Source organism: Lichenostomus cassidix, chromosome 6, assembly GCF_008360975.1.
Source record: "Lichenostomus cassidix isolate B80296 chromosome 6, HeHo_3.0, whole genome shotgun sequence".
NCBI lineage: Eukaryota > Metazoa > Chordata > Aves > Passeriformes > Meliphagidae > Lichenostomus > Lichenostomus cassidix.
Window position 1 is genome coordinate 20,579,479 of NC_139487.1, and position 16,005 is coordinate 20,595,483.

The 16,005-nt window shown below is 43.6% G+C and overlaps 1 protein-coding gene across 2 annotated transcripts in view; it reads left to right on the forward strand.

Annotated features, from left to right (window-relative positions):
* The first annotated feature begins 2 nt into the window (after nucleotides 1-2).
* ADK (adenosine kinase) overlaps nucleotides 3-16,005 on the forward strand; it is a 274,728-nt gene continuing 258,725 nt past the window's right edge. For both annotated transcript variants that reach the window (XM_085065580.1, XM_085065581.1), the window contains exons 1-2: nucleotides 3-137; nucleotides 15,165-15,239. In XM_085065580.1, the coding sequence (XP_084921706.1) occupies nucleotides 82-137; nucleotides 15,165-15,239 (131 nt within the window). In that variant the 5' untranslated portion in view covers nucleotides 3-81. The remainder of the gene's footprint in view (nucleotides 138-15,164; nucleotides 15,240-16,005) is intronic.

The window sequence follows — 16,005 nt, forward strand, 5'->3', positions numbered from 1 at the left end:
CCGGAGCGGTCGACGGGGCGGGCCGGGGCCGGCGGGCGGGCCGAGGGGAGCGGAGCGCGCCGCACGCCGCCCAGCGCGAAAATGGCAGCAGGGGAGCCGCAAGCCAAGAAGCTCAAGCTGGAGCAGAAGCAGCTGAGGTAACGGGCGCCGTGACGGGCTCTGCTTCGCTAGCGGGCCCGGCGGGTGCCGGACGGTCGCTGATGCCGCCGGTGCTGCCCCCGGCGGAGGGCGAGACACGTGCCGCCGGCGCGGTGCGGTCAGAGTCCGCCGGCAGGGTCCCGCCGCGCCGGGCTGTGCTCGGCCGGGCTGCGCGCGGGGTGCGGGCGGTCCCGCCGGTCCCGCCGGTCCCGCTGCCGCACCGGGCGCACGTGGAGGCGGCGGCGGGGCCGTCCCGCGGCGCTGCCCCGGCTCCTGCCGCCGTACCGCTGTCCGGGCCCGGCGGGTGCCCGGGGCGCCGCCGCGCTGGGCTCCCCGCAGTCGGGGCAGCGGCGGGTGGGCGGCGCGGGGGCTCCGCTGTGCCCGGGGGTCGCGTCGGTCGGTGCGAATGAGCTGCTGAGCGGCTGGCTGCGGTCGTGCGGTGAAACGCAACTCTGCGCGCAGCGATGGCCCCGAACTGGAGCACAGCTGGGGTTGTCATTCCGCCTGCCTCCCCTTTGAAAACAGCCGCTGAAAAATGCCCCGATTAATACTCGCGCGAGGCTCTCTGTCCCCGTTGGACAGGAATCGGAAAATCCGTGTTGATAGTTACATTTTCTTCAAGACATATGTAATTTTTAAAAACATTTTTATATTCAAACAATCCGTGCGCTGTACTATACTTCCTCTTTTCTGTGATCGCAATATAACAGCACTGACTGAATCCCATCTGAATGATGGCCTGCACAGACACAAGTCCTTAATTTTTAAATGTCGTAGCAGAAAAAGACAATGTTTCTCAGTGGAGGATGCACGGGCAAAATGAGCTCTCCGAGTATGGAGAGCTGTAGAGTAGCTTTTGTTGGTGCAGTTTCAGGTTGGCGTTCTCAGGATTATTTAGGTATTAATATATTTGTAAGATAGCTGGTTTCCTTCCCAAGTGTTCAGTGTATAAAGATGATTAATGACATAAGGCTTGAGAGGTCCAAAATTATCTTGGCGATAACTAATAACTCGCTTAAATATAGCATAAAAGAGATGTACTTTAGTACTGAGATGAGAACAGTCTTTTTTGGTACTGATGTCCTTACTGAAAGAGCTAATCCTATTAAATTTGTCAAAGTCAGGGTACTTGCTTCTTTGGCAGCTGAGTGACTTTCCAAGTTTAATAACAGTTGACAACCTCAGTTGCAGATAGTGGAAAAGGAAAGATGTAACTGAGCTCTGAAAGCAAATAAATAGCAGGCAGCAAGATAAGGTTGTAGTGAAAAAACAACAATTATCTCCATGGGCCTTAAAGCAAGGTGAGGCAAGAAACTGGCAGCTGCAATGTTTCTGTTTATAAAGCTTACTAGGGAAATAAGCATTTTAACATGAACCATGAACAAAAATTAAAATTTGATAATATTGGCATACTGAATTGAAAATTTAAAGGTCGTTAGCAGTGGAATGAAAGGCAATGGTGACATGCTCTGGTAACAACTGACTAAACTGCAAATACTACTTCTGTAAGGTATGATAGATAAAACACGAGGAATGCTGTTAGAACTTGCATATGCTAATTCTGTTGCAAGTTATTTCAAGATGAAGTGTAAATAGGCTCCAGCTCTGTTTCGTAAGAGGAAAAATGCCATAATTAACTGGTGATCAAATAAAGTTAATGTGTGCTGTGGGCCACAGGTTGAACTCCTGAAGCTGTTGGTGGTTGGACTAGATTTGGCCAACACTCATTTGAATGTAGTGGCAAGAACGTGTTTGGCTGAGTGCTGTTGTGGACATAAAAGCCAGTAGGGAAGGTACCAGAGTGATGGAGGCTCCATGACTTGGTTGTATTTGTAATGAGGTTCAGTTGTTCATGCAAAGCACTGCTACATATGCTTGGAAACAGTTCATCTACGGATTAGAAAAGAAGTGAAAAATCACTTGAAAATTTTGACGCTCAAGAACTTCGTATTTGTTATATCAAGAATTTGAGGAGACCCCAAACCCAAACCTTTTCTGTGACTACCATGAAAACTATTTTAGTATAAAAAAGTGGCATAAAAAACTTAATTCTGCAATGCAATATAAGCTGTACATCATCAACAATAGCAAATGTTTCCTTCCCCCCCTTTTTTTTTGGGTCATTTTCTCTCTCAAAGTGGCATCATAGAGGTTTCATGGATACGTTTTTTGACCCTTTTGATCTTTTCACACAAAGGGAAGCAAATATTGCTCCCTCGTGAGGTAGGCAAAGCTGACTGGGTTCAGGAAGCTACACTTGTTTGAAAGCAGCATAGGAGGGCTGGCTTTTGCCACCCAGTGAGCAGCGCACAAAGCTCGAGACCCAAACTGGCATTCCCAGCTCAACAATGTGTTGTGCTGACATTCATCTGCTGGGTGGCAGGTTTTGCATTGTCTTTATTGATGGGTGCAAATCCCCCCTACAGACCAATGGGCTTTAGGCAAGGCCATTAATGTGTGCTGCCTTGTTTCGGGCTTCTGACTGCATCTCTGCTGTGTGGAGTAGAATATCATTGTATGTGTGTAAACTGCACTGTTTGAACAGAAAATGGGCTTGCAAAACTGTAAATGGCTTGTCACTGAGTGGCAGCATCAACTTACTGGAAACATCATGAGGTGTAACTTTAGAGGAGAATTACTAAGGATTTGACTCCTTTTATATTTCGGTTTGTTTTGGAAGTGTGTGAAAACCGCAAGCAGATTCTTTTAACGGTCTGGTACAGTTATGAAAGAATTTGGACATTCTCTGTAGAAATGTTTGGGCTTATATGTACATGTCTGTATAGAAATATGCATGTTCATTTTTTCCTTCTGCACACAAACTTGTCAAGTCCCCTGTGCTGCATTATGACCTTCGGGCTGTTCTGCAGCTGCTGTATTGATTGAATAGTCATGACGTGGCTAGTTGTTTGAACAAATCAATTTATCTACATGAAGACAATGTAAGCATTGAGTTTGGCAAATAGTTCATACTAAAAGTACAAAGTGCAGTATTCCTCCTCTTCTGTTACTGTTAGACATCTCTTCCTTTTAAGAATAAATTAGCAAATACTCTGTGCATAATGCATATCAAAAGCAGTCCTTTGTCATTACTGTTCCACTAGATTTTAGGAAGCTTGATACTAGTGGCTGTAAAAAATATTGCTAATTTTATGCATTTTTAATTTTCTTAATAAGCTGACTTTTAATTTAGCTTATTCCTTCATCAACTCTTTTTAAATGAAAGAAGATTCTGAATATTTTAAATCATCTATGACAAAATTTTCAGTTAAAATTTAGTGAATAATTTTTCTTTCTCTTTTATCTCTTGGGGTTTTTTTAATTTCACCTTGCTCCCCATTTGTATTCATTTCAGTTTTTGTCTGCATGGCTTATAGTTTTGTACTTTCCTGTCTCTTATATCTGCAAGTACAGGTCACATTTTCCATGTCAGTACTTGTGATGTCCTCAGGTCAAAGAAAGATCTGAAACTCAAGCACTTTGCTGTGTTTGTTCCCATAATTAAAGCAACAGACTTTTTTCTTCAGATGAATATTTAGTTCCCTGTAGAAATCAGACAAACAAATAGTCTTGAGGACACTAGCAACAGACCATGCTAATTTTTCTTTATTTAGGATGTAAGAGCAGTTACCTTCCCTTCCAAGTTGTGTTGACAGAAATATATCCAAAACCAGAATGACTTGCAGCATGGAAACTACCATGCTCTTACAGCATGAGCTCTGGTTTCCATTGTTCAGATGTGTAACTCAAATTACCCTTGAGGCTGAAGCATGTCTTCACCTGGCCTTTGATGGAATCCTCTGGGATTTTGCACAGCGTGTGTCATGTTTCCACCGTTTGGTGTTCTGTTTGTTTTGGAGAAGCTTGTGATGGTGTTTCATCCTTTTAATTGAAGTAATTTCCTGATTTATGGTAAGGAGCGTGTAACCTGAGAAAAGAAGAGGTTGTGGGAAGGCTCCTTGTTCTCTGGACCACAAGCTGTGTTTCTCTCCTTGCTGATGTTACCTGCAGCCCACCTGGCCGGCAAAGTCACACCCACAATAGTTTAGACACAGCAGCCTTGGCCAATGCCCTGCAGAAAGGTGCCGATCTGACTTGCTGTGATGCCTCCCTGAGGTCAGCGGGACTGGTGCTGTCCCTGAGGCTGCTTGCCAGCTGGATTACCTGTGAGAGAGGAGCCAGTGCAAACAGGCCCATTTAGTCTTGAGTCTTGAAGTTGTGAGTTTTCCTGAGATTCGACCTCCTTCTTTTTCAGCTGAAGGAACAGTTTGTGTAGAATTACTCACCTCATTGGATCTACTAATATTGCTTATAAACAGACAAGGAAGATGTCCACAAAAGAGAGTTGAATGAATGTAGAATTAGCCGACTATGGTGTTAGTGTAGCAATGTGAAAATCTCTAGAACAAGACCTTGCCTTACTCTACTGTTGCTAAGTTATATTTCATGTGGAAATGTTTGAAGCAAAATTCTGGCTTGTGATTCAAGGCTGTGATATTGAATTTTAGTAGTTACTTACCCAGGCATGGTACACAAATATTTCACAAAACCAGTTTCAGAAGCAGGGAATGGGTTGCTACCTAAAGGTCATTAATTAGTATCTGCTGACAACGTATTGGAAAACCTTATCTTATTGAAAAAAGTAAATTGAACTTGCAGATAAAATGTGTACAATGTGAACAGGATTTTTTTCCAAGGCTGTTCATTTTTTTAGCATAAATTTATTCTTAAAAATCTCTTATTTATATAATATATAATAGTAGTATAAAATCTTATTATTTATATAACTTCAGCACATTTTATGTGAAGGAGAGAAGTCTTTGGGTATTACGCAGGTTTCAGGGAAAGGAAAGGGATTCTTTTCCATTTTGAATGGTAATAATTTCCATAATGATTGTTTGACCACAGTCAAAGCTGTTCTGCACTTGAAGGATATGGTAAGATAAAGCTACTTGCTGGCTTTATGCTACCTTGGGATTTCATTTACAGTGAAAGATTGTTGTGGGTTTTTTTTTCCTTGTACATTCAGTGGTACAAAGCAGTTGTAACTGTTTCAAGGGCTATGCTATTTGATTAGAATAAGATAGAAAAAAGTATAGGTGTCTGCAATATGGTGAAGACTTAGCAGATTTGTAGACTTTCCTTTGCTTTTACAGCTGAACAGTCTGTGAAGCTGCATGAAAAGAAATAGGATGTTATGGAATTTTTAAAATAATAGAAGATTATTTTTAATACTTTGGTAGTAGAATGCATACAAGCTAAAAATGCATCTTATTTTATGTTGCAAAATACTAAATTTTCTCTGTGGAGAAGTTTCCAAAACAGCTGTTACAGTAGAAGATACCTGCAATCTCTGCAAAATGCTGTTATTGAAAGAGAATTTGTGGATGTGCTGCTCACTAGTCCCATTTTATCATGTCTGCTGGGGCTATTATGTAAAAGATCATCCTTCTCTCTTGCAAACATAGATGGGTAGCTTATCTAAGGTCAACCTTAGTTTTGTGCTTTGAAGAAATTGGTTGAAATATGGGAGTTAATAGAGAACTTTTCATTTATATATTGTAAATGGGAAGATTGATACCAAATACTTGTGGTGTGAAACATAACACACAAACATTAGTCCAGGGCTAAGGCCTAGATTGCCTGTATCTTGAGCTCACAAATTACAAATACATAAAGTGTAGAGCTTCATGGATTACTTCAATGAAGTACAATTTTAAATGTTCTCACATGCTCACCTGTTGTTTTATCAGGTAGGGGTGGAGTTCATTTTGAAGGCATACTGCACTTGAAAGGAAAATATTTTAGTGAAAGCACCTGAGCAAGTTGTTTATCATTCATAGAGAAACTTACATGGTCATGTAGATTTCTCTGTCTACATGGTCATGTAGATAACTATACTGTTGTATAGTGACAAAGGCAGTTGAGAAATTGTGGCTAGACCCTGCCAGGCATTATTTTTAGATGCAAAAGCTGTGAATTCCATGTTTCTCTGAGGGATCAGATGTGGAGGCAAGGTCAGCTGCCCCATGCAAGCAGAGGGAATTTGGAAGGTCAGGAGTCAGGAAGGCTGAGCAAACTCAGGGTGGCTGCCCAGCACATACATGGTGGGACTGCAAGTTGAACTCGTGGCACAAGCATTATGTTCATCTATGAATGACCATAAATCATAACTGACCATTTTTCCAGGGATGCCCTGGTTGCTGTTTCTCCACTTACATGTCAGGATGTCTAGGAGTTCCCTGGCAAATGACTAAAGCCCAGTGATAGGTGGTAGTAGGGGTAGGTGGTGTGTTGAAGGTGTCTGTAGCAGTAGAACCTGTGAGTATGTGATAGCACGAGCAAGATGATTGGACATGGGGAATACCTGGAAGCTTATAAAGTGCTATTGACAGATGTTGAAGTATCATACATGCAATTTCATGAAAAGCTGTTAAATTTTTTTAGAAAAGATATGCTTAATTGGTAAAAAGTTAGAAACATTTGATGGTACCTCATTTGGCCTCTTACGCATAGCTCTGTATCTTATTTAGTTTATTATTCATAATATGCAGCTGTATGTTGTAAATTACTGTAAATATAGTTCATATTAAAGTATTATATCTATTTTTATGTATCTTTATGTGCTTGTTAAAACCAGGCAATTATTTATGAGGGAATCTTCAACTAGATTTTTAAAAAATGTTTTTATTATTTTGAATACAGTGATAGAACCAACAAGACCAAGCTGCATTCTGTAGTTATGTACAATAACAATAGTTATGTAGCTGTTATTATATTTGCTGGTGACAGGATCCCCCTCTCCTACCTTCTAGGTTACAAACCAGAGGTTTGGTTATTAAGCACTGGAACTGTTAAACAAGACATAATTAATTGCTCAACATGAATCAGAGGATACAGCTACTATGTATCTATGTATTTGTATTGCAATGGAGTTCAAAATCCTCCATAAGGATTTGAAGACCTCTCGCACCTTGTGTTGCAGCAACAGTAAGAGGATGGATGCATTTCCCACTCTAATTTGACTTTTCAGGACCCCTTACACACTTTAATAATGAGAGTTTTGTGGCGAGTTCAATAAGTGGTGATTATTTTTTGAGTGTCTCCTTCAGAGAAGCTAGGAGATTTGTTCTACATCAGATATTGAGTATAAGTTTTCCTGTTATTTTCAAATGACACTGTAGATCCTTGACTTTCATGAACATGTCATATTTTGGCGTCATCTCCTCTGACAGACCCAAAAATCAGAAGTGGTTGGAATATTTGGCTTTAGTTTTTCTGAGTACAATATTCCCGTTTTGTAGATGGAAAGGAAGGGAAACTTCGGACTAATAACCACAGGATTATGAAGTTGTGAAGTTTAAATATTTAGTTAGAGGTGACACAGCAGTACTTAACAACGTGGGATTCACTTTTGGCAAAAACAACCTATTGACTTCACTTTCATGAATCAGTGCTTCTGGTGCTAGTAAGTTAACAAAGTAAGTGCCAAAGCTGCACAGTGTGGCAGTAACTTTGACAGCCAAATGAGGAGTGACGATAGAAAGCTGGCTTTAGCGAGGCTTTCTCTTTCTGATACAGCAGTTCTGCCAGTGTCAGGCGAATAAGAAGAGAGGGTAGGCAATGACGGGCTGCCCTTTTCTCGCCGTGCGTGCACTCGTGCCCTCTGGCCGGCTGGGCACCCGCAGCGCCGCGTTCCGCAGGTGGCTGCCAGGCGCCGCAGCAGCCCAGGCTGGGATGTGCTACGGGGGCTCGCCAGCCCGGCCCCGCGCCCGAGGAAGGCGGGCTCCGCAGGCGGTCATCGGAGCGGCTTCGTGTCTGACCCGACGCACATTGAAATAAAAAGCATGAAAACGCGTTCGTGTCGAGGGTGTAGCGACGGTGTGTCGCGCAGAGCCGGGGCGAGGGGTTCCCCTGGGTTCCCACGGCCCCGTGACACCCGAGGGGCAGCGCTGCCAGGGGCTCCGCTGGCCATCTTTACTGTGGGCGCTGCGGCTCGAGCCCCGCACCTCTGCGCTACCACCACCAAACTTTTTATTTTGTTGGGGTTTTTTGTAGTCAATTGTCACTGTCTCCCACACTCGCCGCCGGGGCTGGCAGAGGGGACAGCAGCGGCAGCAGGAGGTGTGTGGGAGGCGCGCGCTCTCCGCCCGTACCAAAGATGGCGGCCGAGGAGCCCGGGGGTGCCGGGCGGGCGGCGCCGCTCGGTACCGGGCGCTACCGAACCGGGACGCGGGGCCCGTCGCCAGAGCCCGGCCGCTCCTCGCGCCGCACGGTCGCCGCGCAGGGCCCGGGCCCGCCCCCGCCGGCCTTCCGGCCAATGGCGGGACGCGCGGGCGGGCGGGGCGGGGCGCGCGGTGGGCAGGCCGAGCGCTGCCCGGCGCTCAGTCGCGGCTGAGGCGCGGGCGCCGGGCGGAGAGGCGAGAGTGCCGGTGCCGCTGCCAGCGGGGCTCCGCCGCGGGTGGCCGGGCGGGCGTGGAGCCATGGCCACCCTCAGGTAACGCCGGGTCCCCGCGCGGCGCTCGCAGCACGGCCGGCGTCCCGGGGGAAGGGGCGGCGGACGCCGATGTGCTCCCGCTGGCGGGGCGGGGACGCCCGGCGCGATGCTCCGCCGCAACCGGGCTCTTCTCTCCGCCGTGTGATCAGGGTTACGGGGCAGCGCGGCTTCGTCCCGTCCTTCTCCCTCCGCCGCGAGTTGGTTTGGCGGCTGCACGCCCGCGCCCCGGGGCGAGGAAGGAGGGAGAGCCGTGCCGGTGCCCCGCCGGCCCCTCAGCCCGGGGCTCCGCGTTGGCTGCTGGCGGGCAGGTGGGCGCGCCCGGCTGGGGCTCCCGGCGATGCCGGTGCCCAGCGGCATCGGGAGCGAGAGCCTCAGCGGCGCTGCGCCGGGCCGGGCGGCAGGTGATCGGCGGGGCGGTGGCCGGGGGCTGCGTGCGGCGTCGCTCGGCGGCGGTGCCGCTGTCACAGGTAGCCCTGGGCGTGGGCAGCCGCCGCCCGCCGCGGGGTCCCGCCCGTGCGCGTGGGAAGAGCGAGTCGTGGGGCTCCGGCAGCCCCTTGGAACCTTAAGCCCTCGCTGTAGCTTGCCGCGACTGAAACCTAGTTTTAAAAGAGCCCGCAATAACGAGAAGCAGGGTCTTAATAGCAGGCTGGGCTCTTGGCGGGCTGTTGGAACTGTGGTGGCGTCCGCCTGTCAGCGATACCTGCAGAGTGACAAACCCATAACTTAACATTCAGTGAAAGAAGTTACTGTGACCACTTCTCCCGAAACGCTTCGTCTTATGATGGGTTTTTATTGTGAGGTAATTTGGTAACCTTTGATCAGGCCTTCAGCTGCTGAAGAAGTGCCTAGAAGTACAGACTCCAAGTTCAATTTGTTAATTCAAGGCAATTCTCCCATCTCCTCTCTGCACCCTCCCAACTCTGTGTATCAGGTTTCATTCACACTGTTTCTGACCCAGACGGTAACTTTGAAATTGCAGTAGTATTTCACTGTTGGAGCTTGTGGAGTAGCGCAGCTGTGTAAGAAGCTGGGTAGTGGTGGAGCAGTTTTTTCTGCGGCAGCCTTGCTTACATAAGGCCAAAGCTTTCAGGCTTGTTTTCAAAGTTGGAACCTGTGAGTGTGCCACTTTAGAAGACCACGAAAGTTTCATAATAAATGGAATCTTCACTGAAGATGTTCTTCTAAGTCAGTATGTAAATATGTAACTGCTTAGCCAAATATTGTCGTTGCTTAAGACCTGTGTCAGGACTGCTCACAAGCTTTTCTGCAGGCCACCTTGTATGTTTAAGGTCTATATACTAAAGTGATTTGCTGACCAGTGACAAAAGGGAAATTGTCTGAACTCTGGAAGCATGAAATAATGGTTCCAAGGTACTTTTGTGATAGATGAGTTCTGGTTTACAGTAAATATCATCCTACTTCTAATGATGTTACATAGATAAGCGGGATGAGAGAAGGATGCTCTTAATCGAGGGCTTATAGCTATTCAAGTGCTGTGAATTTGGTGCTACTGCTATTTTGCTTTAACTTCATATATAAATGGTTTTAAGTAAATTCAAATCTTGTGTTATATGGGGTTTAACTGTTCCTTTGTGACTGAAATGGGTATGCTGAGAACAGGCTTAAAACATGCCTTGTTTGGCCTTACTTTAAAGGGCATAATGAAACCCTTTAGAAATATTAATGTTTTAGATCTTACAAAACTGTATCTTAAATTTGTAAAAGGAAGACTGGGCATACAACATGCTGCCCTGCAATTGCACACCTAAATGTCTCGGTCATGTTTTAAGGCTTTCCAACTTGCCAGTATCCAAAGGCCCAAAATATTCCTCTGTCTCTGTGCCAGTAACTAATAATAAGCTTTCACTGATATTTTGATGTTGCTCTTCCACGGAAGTGCGCAGCAGCATGGGATGATAACAATATTGTGTGATAGTTGGATATAGTACTGCTAATGTTCAGCAGCCAACTTGAATCAGGACCATATTTTTAAAAATGCCTGCAGCAGTAGAGCAGGATGTTGGACACAGCTTTCCAGATCATTCAGTTGCAGTTAATTTTGTTGACTTCTTAAAAAAGATTCAAGGGTAGCTCAGTAATGATGTTGTGGGTTCTTTTTTTGTTTTTTATTTGGGTTTATTGTTTTGTTTTTATCCAGTTTGGTTTCATTTTATTACTTCTGCCACTTGTAATAAGAGTAAGGTGTGAAACACTGACCATTTGTGTAGAATCACTCATGTTGGTAATCTCTGATCAAAATGCCCTAATTATTTATACTTAATGCGTTACATTGCTTGAGCTTGTAATTGCAACTCATACTTCATCTAGTCCAGAGTTAAAAGCCAAACTCATAAAACATATAGCTTGCTGTCAAGAGTTTAGAATGTAAATGTGATGTACATCAAAGCTTTCTGTAGTTACTGTTGTTGCTGTAGTTTTGCCTCCTAGATGGACAGTGTATTTTTGTGTCCAAACAACTTTTAGATTTGATGAACATCTTACTTGTAGTTTAGAATTTAAAAAGTATATATTTTGTTCACATATATGTACTTTGTGTGTGTGTCTGTGTGCATATACACAGGTACATGCTGATTCTATAGTCAATTACATGTGCCCTTAATTTGTGCAGGTGAAGGAGCTGTCATCTGCTTTTGAAGAGCTGATCCAGTTATTCTTTTGCAATAGACTAGTTGGGTTAAACAAGAACATCCTTCTTGAATGACACCAATACTCTAATGAAAGAGAAGGGACTGGGGAGAGTAAAGAAGGCTGGGGACTACCTAAGTGTGTTCCGTGTCTCTTGCAGAGATGTGTTTCCCAAATAACCTTTGTATAGTGAAATCTCAAATTTCAGGAAGTTATTGCTGCTTCCTCACTTAATTTGATCCCTAGTTGGTTGGAAATAATCACTAACCACTGAAATTTTAATCCCTGTTGTGCCTGAACAGCTAACATAAGAACTATAAAGTTCAAATATACTGTTCAAAGTTTTCAATTTGGTGAGAATGTAACAGTTTAATATCTCAGTTTTTGTTTTGGAGACATGTAAATTTAGCATTCTCCTGAATAATAAGTATTTGTTTTATGCTTTTACAATATGTGGCTCTACAGAGTATGAGATTTTAAAAAATATTTTTTAAAAAAAATTTTACTAAGGAGCAAACTGAAGCCAAGTAGCTGCTATACCTCATGTTGTGCCACAGAAAGTGCAATAGTGTAACAGTGCAGAAACTTGGCAGCTCCTTAAGAAGGGAAGAGTGATTTGCATTGCACTAAATGTAGCCAGTGTTGGGTTAGTCAGGTTGAACATACTAACCATTTACACAGTCTAGTCTTGCTCTTCAACAGTAGGACTTTCCAGATTATTTCACAAAGCCTATATTAGAAAATGCTGTTCACAGTGGGGATCCCACAATCAGGTTGGAAAAGACCGCTGAGATAGAGTCCAACCTCTTAAATATCTGCTTGTTGACTTCTTAAAGTTTGTGACTTAGGAATTGTTTAGATTTTTCCTGTTATGCCAGTAAGGTATTTTTGTTAAATGCGGTGACAGTTAAGGAAAGACACAACTCCAGTCCCCAGTACATATGGAGAGTATGGATTTTGCTCCTTTTTTGCCAGTGGAATGTTAATGTATATTTTTAAGCATGGAAGTTCTAGTATTTTGGGACTTACGTAATTCTAACACCTAGGGGAAAGAACCAAAAATGCAGGAATACATTTTAATAGAAGACACAGGGCTAGTGATTAGTATATGTTAGCTGATGTGTTTAGATTATTTGCAAAAATAGGTAAACAGCTTGTTTTCTTCATAGAAATTCTTCAGCTTGGATTTCTTCATGTTAATTTACTCAGTTTTATGTGTTCAGAAAGCTGTCAGGTTTCGCTGTCCTGTATTTAGTTGTGAGAAACAACTATACTGAATTTGGGAAGAAATTTCAGTGGAATGTTTCTGAATGTACACTTACAAGTCTAGTGATAGCTACTTTGGCTTTTAAAACTTGATTCCAAATGGCACCCTATGTACAGCCTCTGGAATACTTGAGTGGAGATGATTATAAATTATTGTGGGAGAAGGAAGGCTTGGGAATGGGCAGGACTTATGTGTGGTGTAGAGAGCTGTCTGGATTTAATGGCACCGAAAGTGCTAGTTCCTGCCACTGCTGACATGTTAGGGGTTTCTATGCATGTTACTGGCTTCGTAGAGCTTCTGCACAAAGATGCTCTTGTGCTGCTTCAAACATACTGACCTGCATGTTCTGCAGCCCACAGCTCATTGAATGTTTGGTAGTTTCTATTTTGCTTTTCCATTGAACACGGTAACTTTTTCATAGGCAGTGACCTCAGCATGTCAGCTGTATTGCAGATGTTTTTTAAGGACAGCTGCTGTTTTTTGGCTTACTGACCACTTAGGTGCTGGCTCTTGTCTTATATAGAAGTTATCCATGATATGTGGGGTTTTTTAAAGTGTAGTTATAAATTTATTGATGTGTAGAATTTCACAGCATGTGAGAATCAGGTAAACATTAAGTACAGGAACATATAGCTCAGGACAAATCTGCATTCAACACTTAGAGAGTTCTGACTTCATTCATTGTCCCAGAGTACTACTTATGCAATACTTACTTAGGTTTTACAATGGAGAGAATGTTCTGTCTTGTGACTTCAACTGCAATCCCCTTTATCCTTATGTCTTCTGAACTGTCATCTGTCTCTCACTCTTCTTGTCTTCTAGCCAGGTATAACTTATGGTTGTGCTATTTGGAACACTGCTGTTTGTCACACTGACAAAAGTATTTAGTCAGTCTTACTGGTTTTTACTAAGCAGATGTTAACTGTCTCACTTAGGAGTGAGCTGGATTTCTGGCTCTGTCTTCACTAAGCAGCATCTTCCATGTTGTATTTACAGAGAAATGGGCTCTAAAGGCCTGCCTTTAAAGCTGCAACAAAAAGTAGGACACTTAAAGCATGGTTTGCTGTGTCTCAGTATCAAGGTTATTAATCATGTTTTCCACACTGCAACGTGGGTCACTCTTCCACTGAGTGCAGTCCTTTAATGACAGGCTTGCTGCTCCAGCATGGGTCCTCCACAGGGTCACAAGTCCTACCAGGAAACCTGCAGCAGCCTGAGCTTCTATCTCCATGGGTCTGCAGGTCCCTGCCAGGAGCCTGCTCCAGCATGAGCCTCCTATGGGGTCACTGTTTCCTCTCAGGCATTCACCTTTTCCAGCATGGGTCTTCTCCATGGGCTGCAGGGGGATCTCTGCATCCCTGTGGACCTCCATGGCTGCAGGGGGACATCCTGCTTCACCATGATCTTCACCACGGGCTGCAGGGGAGCCTCAGGTCTGGTGCCTGGAGCACCTCTTCCCTCTCCTTCTCTACTGACCTGGTTGTCTGCAGAGCTAGTCCTCTCACATGTTCTCACCCTGCTCTTCTCTGGCTGCAATTACATCTGCACAATAACTTTTCTTTTCCTTCTTCCTAAGTATGTTACCAGTGAGGTGTTACTGTCATTTCTAATTAGCCCAGACTTGGCCAGTGGCATGTCCATATTGGAGCTACCAGGGATTGGCTTTGCCAGACATGGTGGAAGCTTCTGGCAGCTTCTCACAGAAACCACCTCTGTAGTCCCCAGGCTACCAAAACCTGGCCACACAAACCCAGTACAGGTGGTCATACTGAAGCTACCTTTGTGTGCAGAGCAAGGGTGTGCCTTGCTGGTTGGAGACAGCAGGTGTTAGTTTGCAAGGAATGTGATGGGTTTGGATGTGGTTTTGGCCTTAGAGAACAGCTGCATTCACTTCTACTTGACACTAGGCCACATTTCTAATCCTTTGGTATTTTACTGCATTATCGCCCAAGTACATGCTATTCAGGAAAATGTAACACATGGTTTCTGAATTACTCTAAGAAAGAAAAAAAAATGCTAAAGCTATCCTTCTCAAAAATACCCTTTACAGTATTTTTGATGTCTGTTTTCCTATGTGCCAGAAGTCATGGTAATGAATTTCAAATTGCCTAAGAAGTACATACATCCTACCAGTAGACAGCTGCACTGTTTAAAATGGCTGACAATGCAATGCAGAATCCATAGTCTCTTTGTTTCAATTTATTAGACCAGACTTAAATTGTTAATTATTTTTTGGTACCCAATAACTGAGTGGGTACAGTGAAATTCTTGTACTCTGGTGTGATGCTCCCCCTATCAAAAATTTGATATTGCAACTTGAATGTCATCCGTTAAAACCACAGAACATGGCATTCAGCTCTAGTTCTTTATCTGAGTAAATGACAGTTTAACAGAATATCCCTTTATTATTGCAGTCTGTGTATTGATCAAAGAAGATCACTGTAGGATGGTACTTCACTCAAATTTGACTTTGTATATATGACAGGCCTCTGTGTGTCTACCGGGCTGGGCAAATGGGTATCTTTTTGTTCTTCTTTCTAATAACAAATGTCTTTTCATATACTAGGAGCAATACACCCATGCAAAGCTAACTTGAAATAATTGATTTTCTTACAGTGAAAATGTCCTGTTTGGAATGGGAAATCCTCTGCTTGATATCTGTGCAGTTGTGGACAAGGACTTCCTTGACAAGTAAGTCTTGATATTTTATTTTTTTTTAATGTCAGTTTTGTTTCCAGGATGATGCCTATAAATAAATGGAGGGCTACCTGCCTGTGTAATGCTGTGTTTGTGTTGATCTCTGGGATTCTGGCCTTATGCTGAAAGTACCCAGCAAGGTATCTGTCATTCAGTTGGTTTTGCTGTGTGAAACTGTGGTGCTGGTATCCATGAAGATCTTCAGTGTTGTCATGTGGTTTTTTTATCAATTATTTATTCTAGTCTCCTCATGCTGTCTTTGCTAGACTTTAATTGGAAGGTGTCATCAATTTCAGTAAGATTTATGTAGCTCTTGTATGAATGAATCTTCGTATGCTACTTTTGATTTATTATTACTGCACTCTTTTTTTTCTTCAGTGATGACCATGAGGTAAATATGCCATTTCTGTAACACACCAAGAAAAGTTGTGCAAATGTACCTTAAAAAAAAAATCCAGGTTATCAGTCAAGAACAAGAGCATCTCTTATCAGGTTGTCTGTTACCTTGCTTAAGCCTACTTATGTTGCCATCCATATAACCATATTGCTGGATTGCTTAATTGGCATTAAGTTTACTCATTCTTGAATCAGCTTAGAGATCTGTCTTTTCCAGAGGTGTAAAATACGGTTGCTCTTTTAAATCTTTCTTTATGAGTTCCATTTTTATTGTTGTTGCCACTTTTTCTCTGGTTTGTAAGTTGATCTGATCTTTCAGAGTGCTTGCAATTCTTTCTTTAATTTTCAAAACGTTAGTAATTTT